Below are 22,106 nucleotides of genomic sequence, written 5' to 3' on the forward strand. Positions count from 1 at the left end.
TACAGAACTGGTCTGCGGCATCCCATTAACCGAGGGTACTCAACCTGGGTTGTCAGTGTCACCACTGGCTCCAGGGATGCCATGGCGTTCTTAAACTTAATTGAGAGAAAAGGGGGCACATAGCATTTCTGTGGGGGATGGGATATGATGATAACATGAGCCAAACTGAGCTGATGACACAGACACGATTCCAGTTGGGTCGGGCCCGATCACAGGGAGAGGTGTGCACCAGGTCCCTTGTCAGCAGCAGACCTTTCTTGGTGTGGGTGTGCACCGGCAGGATGCACCGGCACCTTCCTTTGTGATCAATACTGACATATGTCTGCTCAAATAAATTAACATTCTCATCTGGCCCGGCTCCTTTTGTGGAAACAAGTTGGCAAGCTTGTGTGCGAGCTGACCCACATAACCCCTTGGCTAAAAACAATGTACTGTATCCCGTTTGTGCTTTGACTCCAGCAAGCTCTGAGAAATGGCAGACAAACTTCTCTTTTGTTTTTTTCTCGTTACGGCAACATTCACTGACCTCCCTTGGCATTCTTCGAGAGGCACATGGAAGGGAGACTGAAAATTAAATGCAGGAGGAGGGAAGGGACATAGGGAAAAGAGGCATGGTATAATTTGTCAGCATACGGGCAGTCATAACTTGTTCTAGAGTAAAGACTCACACCCAGATGGTTCTGAAGAGCTCAAAGGCATAGCACAGGAATGGGGCTGGGTGGTTCTGAGCCAATCACAGGGGCGATTTGGACATCATTTCTATTAATATTCCAATAAGCCATTGATACGGCGTGCCAGGACAATCCGGCACCGGTATTTCCTTCCCCACTCTCTGCCCAAAGAACTTAAAGCCCAAGGAAGAATAGAAAACAACACACATCTCTAATCTGGTTTCAGTCATTCTGGGCCAGCGGCATTGACCTTAGTGACTTCCACAGGCAGATTTTGGAAAACGACAAAGCTGAATTTTAATTCTTCCGTTTGTGGCACACCTCTCCAACTGGAACAGTAACATTTTGCGGGGTTTCCCCTTGTCTCTCTTTCTTTAAACAGATAGATTTTTCAGCGACGTCAGCTCCACTGTCGTAGACCCCACGAGCTGGAATTTGTAGCTCGGCTGAGGCCAGTTAGGTCAGTGGAAGAGGACACAGTGCAATTGTGCTGCCTTCCCTTGCACTGGAATCGGGGCAGCCCCCCAAGGCCCGCACAGAGGGCCCCCAGGCATGTTTAAAGAGAGTGCTAGGCAACAGGATGAGAAGGCCTCATTACGGAAAGTGACTGTAACTTATATTTCAGAGATTTTCTTTAAAATGCCCAATCGCAAAATCAGCTTTTTTCCAGGCGCGTTGCCAAATTACAGCCATGTCCCATTTCTAAAATGCCCATTTAAAATAAGCTCTCTTGAATGTAGCGCTGTGGCAGAGGTCCTCTGGCAGAAAGCCACTTTAGACATCACATCACCCCGAGCATTATTTTAAAATAATGCCCAGGCCTTTTAGTAATTTAGGTGCTGTTTTCTTTGATCCGCGGAAATGTGCATGTACCAGAAGCAGGCATAAAGGGGGCTGGCCTGGCCAACAGCTGGCTTTCCTTCCCCCCAGATGTTCCCTTCACAGGGATCGAACCTTGAGAGTTTATCCGGGCCCTTGTCCATCTGTCCGGATGGAACGATCTGCCATTGATTCACCCCTTGCCCCCCACCCCCTCCAAGATTTAAATACAGAGTTGTGTTTGTCTCTCTCTGTCTCTCAAAAATAAATAAATAAATACATGTAAAAAATATATATATAAATGCTTATTTTTGAGACAGAGATAGAGCATGAATGGGGGAGGGTCAGAGAGAGAGGGAGACACAGGATCCGAAGCAGGCTCCGGGCTCCGAGCTGTCCGCGCAGAGCCCGACGCGGGGCTCGAACTCACAGACCGCGAGATCGTGACCCGAGCCGAAGTCAGAGGCTCCACCGACTGAGCCGCCCAGGCGCCCCCAGTCAAGCACTTATATCTGTGGGAATGGTGGCTTGGCCTTCTGACCACACCCGCTTTTCTTCCAGGTTGTAATTTTAGGATCATTTCGGTCACTGGCTCTCCATTTTGATAGCTTCCTGATCAGCCCATTTCCACATTTTGTGGAAATAATCAGCTGTTCAGGATTGTCCGGAAGGTCAAGTTTCATGAGGCCGCCTCGTCCTTAGTCATTAACATCCCATGTGTTTGCTTTCCAGTACAGTACAGACAGCCCTCGTGGGCCCCAGTGTCACTCCTTTGTCACTCTTGCGTGTGTGGCATTCAGTTGCTACGAGGAACTGTTGCATGTGCTTCATGTAAAGCATTTAACAAAGAAATCAGTTGAGCTTTCAATAAGACTGATGTTTTTCTAACCCACTTCTCAGAATTTGCACTAGGGTGGGTGTTAGACTCTTCAGTAATTGCTACAGGCCAGAATTCAGATAACAAGCCTCAAAATTTAGCTGGTTTGGTGCAAATAGGTGCCACTGAACAATCTGTCCGGGCCTAGAGAGACCAGATGGCTTGCCTTATAGATTACATTGGTGCTGTAGTATTTTTTCGACTGTTGCCTCACCATTCTAGGTGTCAGTGGAATTGGTTCTTCATCTAGAAACCAAGGTGGAGACAAGGAGGAGGTGACATGGTAGACGAAGGAGAAAAGAAATCATAGACCGTACACACTACATTTTGGGATGTGTAACAGTAATTTTCTCTTTTTTTTCATTTTTTTAATGTTTTATTTATTTTTGAGAGAGAGGACAAGCAGGGGAGGGGCAGAGAGAGAGGGAGACGTGGAATCTGAAGCAGGCTCCAGGCTCTGAGCTGTCCGCACAGAGCCTGACGTGGGGCTTGAACCCACAAACCATGAGATCATGACATGAGCTGAAGTTGGACGCTTAACCGACTGAGCCACCCAGGCGCCCCAGTAATTTTCTCGTTAAACAAGAGAAAGGCAGTATCCAAAAGAGATTGTCAGAGACAGGCGGGAAGAAGGAAGAAAAGCTTGATTCCTGAGACAGCCCACGGATGGAGTCCCCTTTACTGGAGGGAGAAGCTCAATGCTCAGTAAATCGTGAGACACTTCTTCTGCCTGTCAACAGTTTTGCCTTTGTGAGAAGCATCCAGCACTTTTCAAACTTTCTAGCAGCCAGGTCGCAATTGCACATCCCCGTGGCTGCTTCCCCAGCTTGGTGGCCAGTGTGAGTAAAGTGAGGGGAACCGAGAGCATGCCCAGCTTCCCCGAGGACGTCTCCAGAATAACCCTCCCGTTTTCTTAACCAGCTGACTTGTGTCAGGCTCAACCCTTCGTCCCAGAGATTCATTTTATAACGTTTATATACGACATAAGACATTCTTATAAAGAATATAAGAGCGCTTTGCCGAAAATAAAACATTCCCTCCTTTTGACAGGCTTAGGGGAAAGCCACGTGGTTGACCTGGGCGGGAGTTCCACTCCTTGCCACCTGCCGTGGTCCCTATGGTGATGCTCGGGTACAGCCATGGTCCCGTCGGGTGCACCTGAGCAGCTCTTCCCGAGTTAATCAAGCCAGCCTTGCTGAGTCCCCTGGCCCTCTAGTGTGGCTCTGCCAGTAGCACTTTGAAGAAACTGTGGCTCAAGGGGGGGCCTGGCCTTTTCGCAAAGGCTAGCTTTGCAATTAAATACCATAGTTTTATGATTAGAGCTGAGAGCTCTGAGCTCTCATACCCGTATCAATAACCCCTAGGAAATGCACGGGATTGACCTTTTCCACTTGTTGTCTTATAATTTCCTTTTCATCTTGGCTCTATGGCCCTGCAGGCAGCATGTGCCTGGGGAATTACCATTTTTGGTAAGTAGTTGGAATCATTCAGACTTTTGCCCTATTCCTCACATCTTACCCAGGGTACGGAGTTATTTTCCTAAAATGTCCACTAAACCCAGTGCCGCCCAACAACTGAAATGTTAAGGGTCTTTTTTTTCCTTTTAGAGCTGAGCCAAAAAGAAAAGGAAAAGGGGAAAAAAAGAGAAGCCACGTATACCTCAAGGCACTATTGCATAGAGTTTTCATGGGGTAAGCTCTGGGGTCAGGCTGTTTGAATTCAAATCTTGGCTCTTCTATTTACTGATGGTGTGAGCTTTGGCAAGTTGCTTAACCTCTCTGTGCCTCAGTCTTCTTATCTGTAAAATAGAGACGATAGTACGCCCACCTCGTAGGCTGGGTCTGGTAATACACGAACTAATTCACACAGAACTCTTGAAATACTGCCTGGCTGGGGAAACTGCTGCATGGATGCTAGTTCTTTGTAGACCTAAAGCCGGTCTTTAAGTGCTATCTGATATTTTCCCTAAAAGGAAATGGATATAATGGCAAAAAAAAAACCCCAAACCAAAACAAGAAAACATTGCACTTTTCGGAGTCCTGTGTTTCGTTGCCGTCACCAGCCACCAGGGAGCTACATGCCTTAGAGCCAGTCTCAGCTTCGGCTCTTTATCTGGGAAGCGGGTGTGATAACATTTCCCGTAACTGCTATTTACACACATGCGTGCACGTGCCCCCACCATACGTACACTTTGATTTACTTTCATTGATAGGTAAGGAGGAGAATTAAATGAGAATACAAATTTCAAAACTCCGAAATGCCATGAATCACTTCAGTTATGGTGCTTGTGTTCCCATGTATACTGTGTATACTTAGGCTGTCACGGATTTTCTGAACACAGCGTACTTACGTATCTAGAAGGTATTTTATGCTTTTCAAAGGAAATAGGCCGTCCAATACTTTATCATAGCTGGTTTTTGCAAGCCTCTAGGGCATGAGGACCATTTTGTTTGCATGCTTTACTCACAGTCTGGCAGATCGTGTGCATTTGGTACATATTAAATGGAGAAAATGTAGTTTTGTACAAGTGCAGTCAACCTAATGATACAGCAGAGATGCCTCAAAAGTGGTCTTCAAATAGTTTTCTAGCAAGTAGTTAATATTATTGACTTCCCATAGCATCAGAGGCCTGCAATAATTTAGATCCCAAACAAATTGACGTTCGGTTTGGACACATCTCTTAAGAGACTACGTTATGGTTCATCAGGAGGAACAATAGCTCAAACTTTTGGGGCTTGGGATCTCTTATCCAAGATTTACCTTATCTTTCACAAGGGAGTAGATAGTAGTTTCATGGCTCTCTAGGTGTAAGAAGTGAAAAGAAAATCGTGATAAAGAGTGCTCAGTGAGTACTTGTTGAGCGTATGAATGAAGAAGGCCTTGGGAAGGAGTGCGTATAAATTTTAAGTCAACTCAGATCATGTAGTTCTCATCAGTGAGAGGAAGAAGGATGGGAATGCATCTTCCAGTGACCATGGGGAAGAGCAGTCTGATGCTTCTGTAATCACTAAAGCTTTGGCTCTGAAGCACTTCCAGAAATACAAAGTGCAATGGAAATCCTTAATAACGGGTTACAGACACAGTTCTTTCCCATAACAATGGTTGCATAAGCTACTGTCAGTTGACCTTTCTTAGGATACTCATTTACTGTCTAAGACCAAGACTGTGCGAAAGGAACACATTAATTGCCCTGACAACACAAAAGCCCCCTAGTTGTGCTCTTTCTTTTTGATATCTAAAGGTTTATTGAAAAAGAAATACAGGATTTTATTAGATAAAAGCACTACCAGAAGGGTTGCATTGAAACCTTTAAATGAAGCCATTCCCTCTTTATGGAGAAGAATCTTTCATTTCATATGTCTTCAAAAGCCTATTTTTATTCTCCTAAGCTATGGTTAGTAATAGTAGGTGGTTCAGAGAAGAAACTCTTTAGCCTTGATTCATGGAATTATGGTCACATGCTGTAAAAAGAAAATTTCACAAGTTGAGAAGACAATAACCAGACCTAGAATGTCTTAGTGTTTTTTTGGTCTAGCTAGGACATAAGCCATTCTTCTCATGACTGTTTGGAGTTATCCATTTCCTGTCCTCACAAACTCCTTGGAGAAGGACATTTAAAAATAAATAAATAAATAAAAGATTTTAATTAGTGAAATGATTTGGGGAGCCCTGGGGACTTTTTGACTGTTCATTGTGGATTCTCAGAGTAACTGTAGAAATTCACTTCCTTGGATACTAATGGGCATTCTTTCATAAAGAGTGAACTACAAGACCTAAGAATGTGAGCCAACTATCTCTTTTCGTAGGTGTCATTTCTTCACCCTGAGAATCTTGAAGAAGTATGAATTCTCTCTCTCTCTCTCTCTCTCTCTCTCTCTCTCTCTCTCTCTCTCTCCAGTGCCCGCAGAGAGGAAGAGAGGGAGAGCGAAAGTGAGGGGGAGAGCGAGCGAGAATATTTCCTAATGAACCAAGTGTTGGCTCATTCACGTGAAAGCCTGGGAGATAGAGAAGAATGAAAGAAGTCTAAGGATCATGCCTTAGAACAGAACTAGCTCATCAAGATGATAGGGCAAGGTATGGTGCAGCATGAAAAATGCTGGCCCACAATATTCTCTTATAAGAACGAGAGCTATTCTTGGTATGTTCCCAGTAAAATGAGTTCCTAATCCCCAGTGACTTCCGCAAGACAAATTGTCTGGAGTTCCCCTTACATTCTTCTGTTTTGCCACCTTCCTAATTTCTCAAGGGTGGCTTTTTCCTGAATCCAGTGTGAAGGCAGACATATGTCTTCTGAGCTGTGATGAAAGCCAGCCTTATTAGTGCCTACCTAATTTTAAAGTTGTTATATACATTCGACCAAAATTCTTAAGATATGGTAAAGAGGTAAGAGGATAAAAGATTTTAGAGGGACCATGTATGCACGTTCAAACTTGGGCCCTGACAACTGCTGGGGAAGAGAGTGTTGGACTACTAATGAGTCCCTGACAAGGGTCTGGCCATTTATAAATACAAATGTTTCAATAGTTGCCATTTGAACTCATGAGAGTACATTGTTGAAGTGATATTTTGTCTCGAAGGGGTAGGTATACTTTCTCTCCCCCTCCATCTTCTTATTTATCTACCTACCTATTTATTTACACCCTATCTTGTCCCCAAAAGAATTTACAGTGCTCTATAAAAGTGCACAATAAAAGCAGGATACAGTGCAACCAAAATGCATAGGAATAATCAGGTATAGGGGAAAATACAGGTAAGAAAGGAAGGTGGAGCCAGGACTAAGGTTATGAGACAGATGCATGACTTGAAATTTATTGGGCCTGGTAGAGGTGGACCATAAATTTCATCTGTGTTTTCTAGCAACAAATGTGAAGAGGGAAAAATGATCGGATACATGAATCCCCGTGTCCAGAAGATTAAAACAAACTCATTTTTCAGAAAAGCTCGAGGAGGGTAAATGAGAAGAACGAATTGGGTTAATGTAGCAATGGGGTGGCCAACTGCAGAGTCATGTGGTTTTAAGTAGTTAAGGGTATTCATTTCTCATTTCTGAGGATTCTTTAAATCAATCATTTTAATTGTCTTCTCTGGTCTGTGGGAACCTTTGAGAGGAAGTCTGTATCTATGTATGTGTGTGTGTGTGTGTATCTGTCTATCTATGAAATGATGTATGTCATAGCCTTTGAAAAATGTGTTACTTTCATTTTTTCCCACTTATTTCTTGACTTCGAATTGACATACCTTCGTGTTTGGAAGCCTAGTATGTAAAACTTAAAAGGGAAGGCTACATACCTTTAGAGTCTGGTCATGGGCCTGCACAAATAAATGTCTTGTATCTAATAGCAACTGATTTCGAAGCTTGGTCAATTCTAGTTAAATTAACGTGGAACATAAAATGCCAGGAAAATCCAACAGAAGTTGGAGCAACCATTTTAGTGTCTTCTCTATGAAGTATTCTAGAAAACACAGGGGCTTTTCTTACCACCGAAACTTGCCATTTTTCTATGGCTGAGTTTTAAAAAACTATTCCGTATTCAAAAATAACACTGAAATGTGTTACCTATTTGGATGTTTTGGTCCATTAACTTCTTCTGGTGGTTTTCCCGATTAAAATTACATTGATGCCATATGGCATCTATTGTATGCTAAAACTCCCTAACTCATGAAAGAAATTCCAAAGCAGATTGAAGAAGAAAAGAGAGTGAGTTAACACTTTCCATGGATCTAGTTACTAGATCCATCAAGGACTAATTTCCAAGGTACAGTCGTTCTCATTAAAAAATTAGTATTTTTTAGAGCAGCTTTAGATTTAAACAGAACTCGGGCAGATAGTACAGAGTTCCTATTTGCTGCCTTTCCCCTGCACACAGTTTCTTCTATTATTACCATTATTAGTGTCAGTGTAATACATTTGTTATAATTAATGACCCAGTATCAGTATGTTATTATTAACCGAAGTCCGTAATTTACATTAAGATTCACTCCAAGTTGCACAGTTCTGTGGGCTTTAACAAATGTATGATGTCCTGCATCCTCCGTTAGAATATCGTACAGAACTGTTTCACCCCCCCCCCCCCCAAAAAGTCCTGTGCTTCACCTATTCACCCCTCCCTCCATCTCTACCCTCAAATCCCGGGCAACTGCTAATTTCTTTAGTGTCTCCATAGATTCACCTTTTCCAGAATGCCAAAGAGTTGGAATCATACAGTATATAGTCTTTTAAGACTGGCTTCTTTCACTTAGAAACGGACATTTGAGGTTCCTTCCTGTCTCTTCGTGGCTTGATTGCTCATTTTTTAAAATTTTTTAATGTTCACTTATTTTTGCAAGAGAGAGACAGAGAGAACGAGACAGAGACAGAGACAGAGCGTGAGCAGGGGTGGGGCAGAGAGAGAGGGAGACACAGAATCTGAAGCAGGCTGCAGGCTCGGAGCCGTCAGCACAGAGCCCGACGCGGGGCTCGAACCCACGAACCGCGAGATCATGACCTGAGCCGAAGTCGAACGCTTAACCGACTGAGCCACCCTGGCGCCCCTCGTTTCTTTTCATCACTGAATATTATTCCATTGTATGGATATACCACTTTTCATTGATCCTATTGAAGGACATATTGCTCGCTTCCAGTTTGGGGCAATTCTAAATAAAGCTGCTATAATCATTCATGTGCAGGCTTTTGTGTGAACATGAGTTTTCAACCCAGTTGGGTAAACATCCAGGAGCACAAATGCTGGATCGCATGATAATAGTATGTGTAGCCATTCTAATGGTTGTGTGGTACTATCTCATTGCTGTTTTAATTTGCAAATCCCTCACGACATATGACATTGAGCATATTTTCTCATGCTTATTTGACATCTGCATATCTTCTATTTGGTGAGATATCTACCTAATCAGATCTGCTGTCCATTTTTAATTGGGTTGTTGGTTTTCTTGTTGAATTTGAAGAGTTCTTTGGATCTTTTGGACACAAGTCCTTTATCAGATATGTTTTGCAAATATTTTCTCAGTCTGCACCTTGTTTGCTCTTTCTCCTAACAGATGTTTTTCTCTTCATCCTCTTAACATCACAGAACACATGCTTTTACTTTTAATAAAGCCCAACTTACCAATTTTTTATTTCATGGATTCGACTTTTGACGTTGTATCTAAAACCTTATTGCTAAACCCAAAACAATCAAGCTCTTCTCACATGTTATTTTCTAGTTTTATAGTTTTTGCATTTTACGTTTAGGTAGACAATCCATTTTGAATTAATTTTTATGACAGATATAAGGTCTGTGTCTAGATTTATTTCTTTGCATATGGGCATCCAGTTGTTTCAGAACCATTTGTTGTAAAGACTATCCTTTTTCCATCGAATTGCTTTTGTCCTTTCTGTGATTCTCTTTCTGGGCTCTGTATTCTGTTCCATTGATCTATTTCTTTATTCTTTTGCCAATACCATGCTGTCTTTATTACTGTAACTTGATAGGAGTTCTTGACGCCGGGTAGTGCCATTCCTTCGATTTTGTTATTCTTTTGTGTCATGATGGCTATTCTGGGTCTTTTGCCTTTCCATATAAACTTTAGTATTGATATCCACAGTATAACTTACAGGGATTTTGATTGGGAGCCCAATGAACCTATAGATCACGTTGGGAAGGACTGACTTCTTCATAATATTGAGTCTTTCTACCTAAAAACACGGAGCATCTTTCCGTTTATTCTTGTACATACTTTGTTAGAATTACACCTACGCATTACTTTTTTGGGTGCTTATATAAATGGTATTGTGCTTTCAGTTTGAAATACCTGTTAATTATTGTCGACAAATAGAAAAAACAACGGACTTGCGAATATTAACTTTGTATCCTGCAACCTTGCTTTAATTGCTTATTACTTCACAGAGAATTCTGTTAATTCCTTGTTGCATTAGCTAGGACTTTATTTATTTATTTTTTTAACGTTTATTTATTTTTGAGACAGAGAGAGACAGAGCATGAATGGGGGAGGGTCAGAGAGAGAGGGAGACACAGAATCGGAAGCAGGCTCCAGGCTCTGAGCTGTCAGCACAGAGCCTGAAGCGGGGCTCGAACCCACGGACCGTGAGATCATGACCTGAGCCAAAGTCGGACGCTCAACCGACCAAGCCACCCAGGCGCCCCTAGCTAGGACTTTAAATACAATGTTGAATAAGAGTGTTGAGAGGGATATCTTTGCCTTGTTCCCGATCTCACAGGGAAAGCCTCCAGTTTCTCACCATTAAGTACAATGTTAGCTGTAATTTTTTGTGGATATGCTTTTAAAGGCCCCCTCTATTTCTCGTTTGCTGATGGCTTTTATCATAAATGGTGTTGGATTTTGGCAAATGTTTTTTCTGCACCTATTGATACGATCATGTGATTTTTCTTTTTTAGCCTATTCATATGATGGGTTACATTAATTGATTTTTGAATGTTAAACCAGACTTGCATATCCAAAATAAATCCCACTTGGTCATGGTTTATGATTCTTTTTATACCTTGCTGGATATGATTTGCTAATAATTCTGTTGTGGGTTTTTGCATTTATGTTCAGGAAAGATATTGTCCTGTAGCGTTCCTTTCTTGAAATATCTTTATCTGGTTTTGGTATTAGGGTAAGGATGGCCTCATGGAATGAGTTAGGAAACATTCTCTGTGCTTCTGTTTTCTGGAAGGCACTGTAGAGAATTGGTATCCTTTCTTCCTTAAATGTTTTGTAGAATTCACCTGTGAAACCATCTAGACCCGGTGCTTTCTTTTTGGAAGGTTGTTACTTATTCACTCAATTTATTTAATAAATACAGGCCAATTTAGATTATCGATTTCTCTTTGTGTAAATTTTGGTAGTTTTGTCTTTCAAGGGGTTGGCACATTTCATCGATTTTTTTTTTTATCAAGGTTGTCGCCATAGAGTTGTTCATAAATATCATGTTTTTATTCTTTTAATATCTATGGAACAGTAACAATGACTCCTCTTCTGTTTCTCATGTTACTAAATTATGGGTTTTTTTTCCTCTCTCTCTCTTTTTGGATTAGTCTGGCTAGATATTTTTAAATTTCATTGATCTTTTCAAAGAACTAGCTTTTGGTTTCATTGGATTTCTCTATTGATTTTCTGTTTTCCATTTCATTGATTGCTGCTCTAATTTTTATTATTCTGCTTGCTTTAGATTGATATTGCTCTTCTTTCTCTGGATTCCTTTGGTGAAATCTTACTGATTTGAGATCTTTTTTTCCTTTCTAATATATGCATTCAATGCTATAAATTTCCCTCTAAGCACTGCTTTTGCTGCATCCCACCAATTTCTTTTTTTCGTTTTTATTATGCTTTTAATTTTACTTCCAGTATGGTTAACATACAGTGTTATATTAGTTTCAGGTGTAATATATAGTGACTCACATTTCTGTATACTACTCTGTTCATCATGACAAGTGTCCTCTTGATCTTCTCCGCCTATTTCACCCATTCCCCCACCCACCTCCTCTGGTAACCATCAGTTCTTTATAGTTAAGTGTCTGTTTCTTGGTTTCTCTCTCTCTCTCTCTCTCTCTCTCCCTTTCTTTGTCCATTTGTTTTGTTTCTTAAATTCCACATATGAGTGAAATCATACGGTGTTTGTTTTTCTGACTGATTTTGCTTAGCGTTATACTCTCTAGCTCCATCCGTGTTGTTGCAGATGGCCAGATTTCATTCTTTTTTATTGCATCCCACCAATTTCAGTGAGTTGTATTTAGTTTCATTTTCATTTAGTTGAAAATATTTAAAAATTTCTCTTAAGACTTCTTTGTTCCATGTGGTATGTAGAAGTGTGTTGTTTAATTTGCAAATGATTGGCTACTATCCTGTTCTCTTTCTGTTATTGATTTGTAATTTAAAGCCATGTGGTCTAAGAATGTTCTTTGTATGATTTCTATGCTTTTAAATGCGTAAGATGCATTTTATGGCCCAGAACGTGGTCTGTCTTGGGGAATGTTTTATGTGAGCTTGAGAAGAATGTATATCTTGCTGTAGATGGATGAAGTGCCCTAAATGTCGATGAGATCTATTTGATTGATAGTGCTGTTCAGTTCATCTGTATCCTTACTAATTATCTGCCTGATAGATTTGTTACTGATAGAGGGATGTTGATGTCTCCAACTATAATTGTAGATTTGTATATTCCTCTTACAATTCTATCGGTTTTGCTTCACATATTTTGATGTTCTGTTGGTAGATGCATACATGTTAAGGATTATGTCTTCTTGTAGAATTGACTCTTTTATCCCTAATAGTTTTCCTTCTTCCAAAGTGCTTAGTCTGAAATTAATTTAGCTATTCCAGTTTTTTCTTAGTGTTACCATGGTATATCTTTCTCTATCCCTTTTTATCTTTATATTTAAGATGTGTTTTCTGTAGACAATCTAGAGTTGGGTTTTGTTCTTATATTTACTCTAATAGTCATTTTTACTTTGTGTGTGTATGTATGTATGTATGTATGTATGTGTGTATTTTTGAGAGAGAGAGAGCACAAGCAGGAGAGGGGAAGGGGTAGGGGAGGACAGAGGATCCAAAGAAGGCTCTGTGCTGACAGCAGCGAGCCTGATGCGGGGCTCAGATTCAGGAACCGTGAGATCATGACCTGAGACAAAGTCAGAGTTGGATGCTCAACTGACCGAGTCACCCAGGCGCCTCTATTTGTGAATTTAAAGATGTTATTTTTAAGTAATCTCTATACCTCACGTGGGACTTGAACTTAAAACCCTGAGATCAATAGTTGTGTGCTCTGCTGACTGAGCCAGCCAGGTGCCCCTAATTGTGCATGTAAACCATTCGCATTTCAAGTGATTAGTGGGGCACCTGGGTGGCTCAGTTGGTTTACGCCTCCGACTTCGGCTCAGGTCATAATCTCACGGTCTGTGGGTCCGAGCCCCGTGTCCGGCTCTGTGCTGACAGCTCAGAGCCTGGAGCCTGCTTTGGATTCTGTGTGTGTGTCTCTCTCTCTCTGATGCTCCTCCACTCGCTCTGTCTCTGTCTTTCTCTCTCTCTCTCTTAAAAATAAACATTAAAAAACTGTAAAAAATAGTGATTAGTGATGTAATTGTATTAGTATCCACTGTGTTTCTAACTGCTTTCTACTCATTGTGCTTATTCTTTGTTTTGGCTGTTTTTAACCTTCTTTTGTTTCTGCCTTCTATGTTGCCTCACTGGTAGTGACTTTACCTTGTAACAGGGTATTCCTTATTCCTCCGTCCCGTTCCGTCTACATCCTACATCCAAATATACTGCTGCTATTATTGCTTTGAAGTTACCTATTACATCAATTTTTACAAATTCTTTTTTAAAATTTCTGTTTATTTATTGTTTTGGGGAGACAGAGAATGAGCAAGCCAGGAAGGGTCAGAGAGAGAAGGAGAGGGAAATCCCAAGCAGGCTCCGCGCTGTCAGCGCTGAGCCTGATGCGGAGCTCGATCTCACGAACTGTGGGATCATGACCTGAGCCGAAACCAAGCCTTAGACACTTAACCAGTTGAGCCATCCGGGTGCCCCAGATCATTTTTTCAAAAAAGAAAAGTAAAGGGGCGCCTGGGTGGCTTGGTCGGTTGAGCGTCCGACTTCGGCTCAGGTCACGATCTCACGGTCCGTGAGTTCGAGCCCCGCGTCGGGCTCTGTGCTGACAGCTCAGAGCCTGGAGCCTGCTTCAGATTCTGTGTCTCCCTCTCTCTCTGCCCCTCCCCTGTTCATGCTCTGTCTCTCTCTGTCTCAAAAATAAATAAACGTTAAAAAAAAAAAAATTAAAAAAAAAAAAAAAGAAAAGTAAAATATTTCATTTTACCTTTATTTATTCCTTCTCTCATGCTCTTCCTTTCTTTACCTAGACCTAATTTTCTGACCTAATTAATTTACTGAAAATTTGCTTCTAACATTTTATGCAAGGCGAGTCTACTGTGCCAAATTTTTTCTATTTTTGTTGGTCCGAGATGGTCTTTATTTTTCCTCCCTTTTTCAGTCATAATTTTGCTGGAAACAATCCCACATTGATGAGGTTTTTTTTCTTTCAACACTAAATCTTTCACTTCCCTCTTTGCTTGCATGGTTTCTGACAAGATGTTCGATAGAATTCTTTTTTATTAATGTTTATTTCTTTTTGAGAGAGAAACAAAGCAGGAGTGGTGGAGGGACAGAGAGAGAGCGGGGACAGAGGATCTGGAGCAGGCTCTGTGCCAACAGCAGCAAGCCCAACACGGGGCTTGAACTCACAAACTGTGAGATCATGACCTGAGCTGAAGTCGGACACATAACCAGCTGAGCCACCCAGGCGCCCCTGTCTTATACAATTCTTATGCTTTTTCCACTGTAAGTGAGATGATTTTTCTTCCTCTGGCATCTTGGAAGACTTTCTCTTTCTCTTGGGTCTTCTGCAGGTTGAGTATGATACACCTAGAAGTAGGCATTTTGATACTCAACTTGCTTGTTCTCTGAGCTTCTTGGACCTGGGCATGGTGTCTGTCATGAATTTTGTGAAATTTTTGGCCATTATTACCTCGAATACTTCTCCTGTTCTGTTCTCTCTTCTCTTCCTGGAATTGCAATGACACAGATTTTACACCTTTTGAATTTGTCTCACAGTTCTTAGGTATGCTTTTCTATTTATTTTTTCTCTCTCCATTTTGGTTTGGGAACTTTCTGTTGACCTTTCTTTAAGCTCACTGATTCACTTCTGTTTGCGTTTTTGATTTCTAACATTTTATTTTGATATTTCTTACAGTTTCCATCTTTGTATTTACATTACTGAATCTGTTCTTGTACGTTGTTTACTTATTTCATTATAGCCCTTAACATACTGATAATAGTCATTTTAAATTCCCTGTCTGATATTTCTAGAATCTGTGCCATATGTGATTATGGTTCTGATGTTTGCTTTGTCTCTTCAGACTGTTTTTCTTACCTTTGAGCATGGCTGTGATCGTTGAAACTAAGACATGATATGGGGTAATAGGAACTAAGATAATTGCGATTTTAGTGTGAATTTTTATGTTAATTTGACTAGGAGCTGGGCTATTTAATGTCTGTTGTAGCCATCGGTGCCAGAGGCTTTAGTTTTCTCTAGTTTCCTTGTTCTCTTTTTTTTTCTCACCAGTTGTTTTTGGGTTTCCCTAATAGCTCCTTCTTAAATAGGGTCTTTGTCTTTCTCATGGTAAATTATGGGGGGAATAGAAGTGGTCTATAATCTTATGATTAATCTTAGGCTTTCAGTGAGCCTAAATTCTTGGGCTGTGACCTTCATAAGTTTATCTCAGCTTTTGTTTTCTCCCTTTCAATAGAACAAGAGAGCTAGAGGGGGCTAGAGTTGTCTGGTTGCCCTTTTACCAGGTATATTAGGCTTTGGTAACGTGTCCTTTGGAAAGCAGTGGACGTCTAAATTATTACTTTTTCCTCCCCCTGCCTGAAAAACAAAGAGACTTGTCTTAGATCTTCACCGTGAGAACGCTGTATGTTTTCTGGAGGTAAATCCCATGGAAGTGGCGGGGGGGGCCTCATAATACTGGGGGCCCAGGAGTTTTTAGGTGTCAAGCAAGTCCACGTTCAGCCTGCGTTTGTCAAAATTACCCTGAAAATGTTCCTAGTAGTTTCTGGCTCCAGTGGCTTCTGCTCCAGGTAAGCTGATCTCAGCTGTGAGTTTCTATGTTTGCCTCTCTTCCCATATTTCAGGGTGGCCGTTTGCTCTGTGACCTCAGTTCCCTTCATGGGTCAAAGAAGAATTGGTGATTTTCAGTTTGTTGAGCTTCTATCTTTTGTGGAGGATGGGAGTGATGAATTCTAAGCTCTTTACATGTTCAAGCCAAGACCACAAGTCTCCCAATACCCAGTTTTCTTTTTTTTTTTTTTTTTTTTTTTTTGGAATTTTTAATGTTTATTTGTTTCTGAGAGAGAGAGAGACAGACAGACAGACAGACAGAGCACCAGTGGGGGAGGGACAGAGAGAGAAGAAGACACAGAATCCAAAGCAGGCTCCAGGCTCAGAGCTGTCAGCACAGAGCCTGACACGGGGCTTGAACTCGTGGGCCACAAGATCATGACGTGAGCCGAAGTCAGATGCTTAACCAACTGGGCCACCCAGGAGCCCCCGCAGTGTCCAGTTTTCAAGGGCGATGCACATAGTAAAATCAATAAGGGGCGTGGTGTTAAACTGACCTCCGTTCAGATTCAGGCCCTGGCATTTAATTAGAGGCATTGCCTTGTACGAGTCATTTCACCTGTCTGAGCCTCAGTTTCCTCACCAGTCAAATGAAGATAATTCCAAATACATATGGCTGTGTCAAAGCTCAATGAGAGGACATATGTAAGCAAGTTTATCACAGATACTTCCATGTACATTGCAGGTACCTCATTAATGTTAGTTTCCTTTTCCTATTAAAGCACCTCTGCTTGAAACTGGTGCGGCCACGCCGGAAAACAGTATGCAAGGTCCTCAAAAAGTTAAAAATTGAACTACCCTGCGACCCGGCAACAGCACTACTAGGAATTTACCCAAAGGATCCGGGAGTGCTGATGCACAGGGGCACGTGCACCCCGATACTTATAGCAACACTGTCAGCAATAGCCAAATGATGGAAAGAGCCGAAATGTCCATCAGCTGACGAATGGAGAAAGAAGATGTGGTTTATATACACAACGGGATACTACGTGGCAATGGGAAAGAACGAAATCATGCCATTTGTAGCCACGTGGATGGAACTGGAAGGTATTACGTTGAGTGAAACAAGTCAGTCAGAGAAGGACAGGTGTCCTACGTTTTCACTCATAGGTGGATCTTGAGAAACTTAAAATAAAACCATGCGGGAAGGGAAAGGGAAAAAATAGTTACAGAGAGGGAGGGAGGCAAAGCATAAGAGATCTTAAATACAGAGAGCAAACTGAGGGTCGATAGCGGGTGGGGGAGAGGAGAAAGTGGGTGATGGGCATTGAGGAGGGCACCTGTTAGGATGAGCACTGGGCGTCGTATGTAAGCCAATGTGACAATAAGTTATATTTAAAAATAAAAAATAGGGGCGCCTGGGTGGCTCAGTCGGTTAAGCGTCCGACTTCGGCTCAGGTCAAGATCTCGCGGTCCGTGAGTTCGAGCCCCGCGTCGGGCTCTGGGCTGATGGCTCAGAGCCTGGAGCCTGTTTCCGATTCTGTGTCTCCCTCTCTCTCTGCCCCTCCCCCGTTCATGCTCTGTCTCTCTCTGTCTCAAAAATAAATAAACGTTTAAAAAAAAAAAAATTTTAAAAATAAAAAATAATAAAGTACCTATGCCTAAAAACAAGCACAGTTTTGAATCCAACTTGTTATGGCATTTATGCTATGAATTTAAAGAGTTTTTATAAAGTAGTTGCCATTCTTACAATGTGGGAAAAGCTGCCTTGAAAAAAGGAACCTGCTTCTGTAAGGGCTGCCATGTTCTCTCTCTCTTTCTTTTAAGTTTATTTATTTATTTCGAGACAGGAAGAGCGTGAGTACAGGGGAGGGTCAGAGAGGGAGGGGGAAGAGAGAGAATCACAAGCAGGAATTCTTGACTCACAAACGGAGAGATCATAACTGACCGAGCCACCCAGGCGCCCTGGGGCTGCCCTATTCTTAAGGGCTTGAAGGGACTTCAGAAGTTCACTTGTTCCTCTTTTCCAACCACAGTTATAATCTCCTTTCTAAACATATGCAGCCTTCTACTGAAAAGGCCCGTGAAGACACATTTCTTTCTGTGTGGGTCTGAATGCAGAAACATCATTACCGAAAGTAAAGATGGTCCTTTTGCGACAGTGATAGACTGTATGTCCAGAGGTTGCAGGGGGGCTCCTGTTGAAGGTTGAAGTTGAAGAAGTTATTGAACCATTTAAAGAGACATCATAGCCTGATTGCAAACTTCAGTATCAAACCACATCTGGAGAATTGTGTCCCGTTTTGAGCACCATAATCTCAGGAGGATGTTGACAACACTGGAGTGTGTCCAAACAGTGGTGGCCGGGATAATGATGGGCACATTTACAAATCTTGCAATATTGGGATGTGTATTAACTCAGCGTATCTTTTTATATATGGTAAAAAAAATAATTTTGTTCAGTGCCAAATTTTTCTTTATGCCTCTCATTTTTACATTGTTCCAGTTTTTCCTGGACATGACTCCTGGCTTCTTTCCAGGAAGGAGACAGAGGAAATTCCCCCTAGCTTAAGTGTGGATTATTATCTGACCCCCCCTCTATCCCCCCCCCCCAAAAAAAAAAAAATCAATGGGCTGAACTTCCTTGCAGTAATTCTAGCCCTTGGCTTCATTTCATGAAACCTCCAGTTGCCAGCCTCAAGCTGAGCGTCACTTTTCACCTCGTGGTGGTTTCTATAAGTCCCCAAGGAGCCTTCCTTGAGCAGTTATGGTTGGTCTGTTGTCCTGTGATATAGAAGGAAGGGGGTTGGGCACAACCCAGAGACGTGCTAAGTGGATTCTGAGCTGTGAAAGTTAGAGCAGGGAGCACATGTGAGCTGGAGGTTAGATGTGAACCCTGAGCCCTTTCTCCCTGCAATATGCATTGTTGTTATTCTTTCTGCAGAAGAGTTCGTGATCTTTTGTAATTTTCTTTTTCTATTGATCCAGCAGTGCTAGTAACAGAAAAAAAAAAACACCAAGGTTCTGGCAGTACAGTCTATGGAACATACTGCCCTATATCTCACACATTAGAGAACGCGTGCACTGTGCTAGAGACGAGATTTGCCTTGTAGAGAGTTCATTTTAGAGTAGCAGTCCTCCCCCCCCCCTTACCTCGTGCTGCCCCAAGGCAAAGGTGAAAGTATGACTCTGCTTTGTGGGTCTTTGGGCTGCAATTCCTTCAAATACATTTCCATCTGGAGAGGAGAAGCCAATGGGAAAATAATGAGCTTAAAAAGAAGTTAACTTTCTACAAAGAATTTTGAGGATACGTGTGTTGGCCGTCGGGCTGAGGGCAGCTAGAGTGTAACCAGTGCTGGGAGGCCCTAGTCTGAGCTGACTACTACTTTGCAGCTATGGGACCCGAGGGAAGTGCTTAAACTCTGCTGAGCATCAGTTCCATCATCTATAAAATGGGGACCACAGTATCAGATTCGGAAGATTTTTGTAGAATGTAGACATTATCATATTCTCGGAAATGCTTTGTATGCACCATACAGCTTGTGAGCACTTATAAGACTAAGACAAGGATGGGATATCATTTATCTCCAACTACCCAGCACTTACATGTTCCCGACACCTCACACAGAGCCTAGGATACGTTAAATGGTAGGTAGCCGAAATTAACATGAATGGAGAGTTTTAAATCTCCGAGTTTCTGATGATTTCAAAGAATTCATTCACTGGTCCTTTGTATTGTGCCGGGTGATCTCTCGGCCTCACGGCCTCGTTCAACCTTTAGACTCAAGGATTGAGAATAAAGTAGCTTGTGGGGTTGGGAAGAAATTGCTGTAAAGTGGATCACCTTTCCAGGCATCGCTTAACGTTCTAAACGAAACAGACCAAGACGAACAAACGAGCAGCTGATGGAAATGACGATTAGCTTTCGCAAGTGGGCTTGGAAGCCCAGCGGAATTACACTGGCGTCTGCTCACCGTGGCTGGGCGTGTCATGAGCCCGAGGGAAGAATCTAGCAAGCATGTTCTACCCTGTGAGGGATCTGGGGCGGATGGCGGTGGCACAACCTGGAGCCCACTTCCGCCGCAGGTGACTGAGATGTCGGACTAAGTCATCCCGAGGAGCTGGCGGATTACCGTCTCTCTAGTAGTGTGCTTTTTCAAGGCTCGTGAATTGGCATCATTTAGACTACATCTGTCATGGACCTTTGCGCTTTGGAAGGGAGTGAAAGAAAGTAGTAGGTTAATTGTAAATGTCTCCGGAAACTTGGTTATTTTTGTTTGTTTTTAAACTCGGTCTTATTTTGTGAAAGGCCCATCGTTACGGCTGTTATCCCTTCCCTCCTATAAATGTGGAACTCTGATTATTTGAGATCATCTGTGTCTGGCATGTTTCAGTTTGGAGAAGACGAGATAGTGACTTTACCACGCTCTTTCTCAAACCAGTGACACTAATTGGGCCTTATGCCAAGGGGGAGGGGCAGCAGATGTAATCCCGAATTCATGGTCTGTGTAGAGTACGTAAGGCTTCCAAGCCACGTGGAAGGCAAACTTTACCAAGGAAGCTCAGTACTTATCCTTCCAAACGTTCAGCTTGCAAATACCAGAGGTGTTATTTGTAATATCAAATGTATAGGTAAGGGCATGGATTGTTTTTTCCCATGCAGATACCCATTTTGGGGATAAATTCCATTTTCTAGGTCTGACAGCACATCAGATACTCCCTTAAAGTTACCTGGAGAAAACCTACCCAAAATGATTAAATTCGTGATAGCTTTCATTCTTGGCTAAGAACTTGCCTCTCTCCTCCAGGGCTGAACAGGCTGAAATTGTTATGGGAGTTTATAAAGTATATGGTTTGTTGTCAAATATTTGTCTCTGTCTAAAAATGAAATGTCTTGAAGTACATTTTCTTTGTAACTGAATAAATCAGTGAGAGAAAGAGAAATAACTTCTCATTTAGCCAATTTTTAATCAATATTTTCATGAGAAGCCGAAACGTTAACCGAATCCTGGCTTTTGTCATTTGAAATACAATTTGTGTGTTTAAGAATTTATGTGCACATCAGAGTTTGGACTTCATGTTCAGAAAGGAAAATTGATTTATAGGAGCAGACAACCGCAGGAGTAGAGGCAATGCCAGAAATGAATATGAGTCAATTATTTAAGGCAAGCGGGACTTTAATCACCGCAGCGATAGAGAAATCTCAAATTCGATTACGCCCCGGGTTTTCATGCTTTAATTTGTGGGCATTTCTATATCTCTTATTTTACAGAGGCCTTTGAAATTGTTGTTCGCCACGCCAAGAATTACACCAACGTCATGTTTAAGAACAACTATCCGAGCCTGACCCCGCAAGCTTTTGAGTTTGTGGGTGAATTTTTCACCGACGTGTCTCTCTATATCCTGGGTTCTGACATCAATGTGGACGACATGGTCAATGATTTGTTTGACAGCCTGTTTCCGGTCATCTATACCCAGCTCATGAGCCCCGGCCTGCCTGAGTCGACCTCGGACATCAACGAGTGCCTCCGAGGGGCAAGGCGTGACCTGAAAGTCTTTGGGAATTTCCCCAAGCTTATTATGACCCAGGTTTCCAAGTCGCTGCAGGTCACCCGGATCTTCCTCCAGGCCCTGAATCTCGGAATTGAGGTGATCAACACAACTGATCATCTGAAGTTCAGTAAAGACTGTGGCCGGATGCTCACCAGGATGTGGTACTGCTCTTACTGCCAGGGACTGATGATGGTTAAGCCTTGCGGTGGCTACTGCAATGTGGTCATGCAAGGCTGTATGGCAGGCGTGGTGGAGATTGACAAGTACTGGAGAGAATACATTCTGTCTCTGGAAGAACTGGTGAATGGCGTGTACAGAATCTACGACATGGAGAATGTGCTGCTTGGGCTCTTTTCAACGATCCACGATTCCATCCAATATGTCCAGAAGAATGGAGGAAAGCTGACCACCACCGTGAGTACCAGTCTACAGTTTTCTGAGGAATTGGGTCCGATGAGGGTGTGGCAGCCTGGCCAGCAGCAGGTGCCGATGGAGAGAAATGCGGGGAGGATCAGGGGGGTGGGCAGAGATGATAGAGGGCTGCACGGTCTCACAGGCTACGGAGTCCTAG

General features: G+C 42.3%; 1 protein-coding gene across 1 annotated transcript in view; it reads left to right on the plus strand.

The window, feature by feature from the left end:
* The window catches only part of GPC3 (glypican 3), a 422,702-nt gene that overhangs the window by 203,107 nt on the left and 197,489 nt on the right, over nt 1-22,106 (plus strand). The window contains exon 3 of the mRNA XM_081794176.1: nt 21,255-21,949. Coding sequence (XP_081650302.1) covers nt 21,255-21,949 — 695 coding nt within the window. The remainder of the gene's footprint in view (nt 1-21,254; nt 21,950-22,106) is intronic.

Source organism: Panthera onca, chromosome X (genome assembly GCF_046562875.1).
Source record: "Panthera onca isolate mPanOnc1 chromosome X, mPanOnc1 haplotype 2, whole genome shotgun sequence".
Lineage (NCBI taxonomy): Eukaryota > Metazoa > Chordata > Mammalia > Carnivora > Felidae > Panthera > Panthera onca.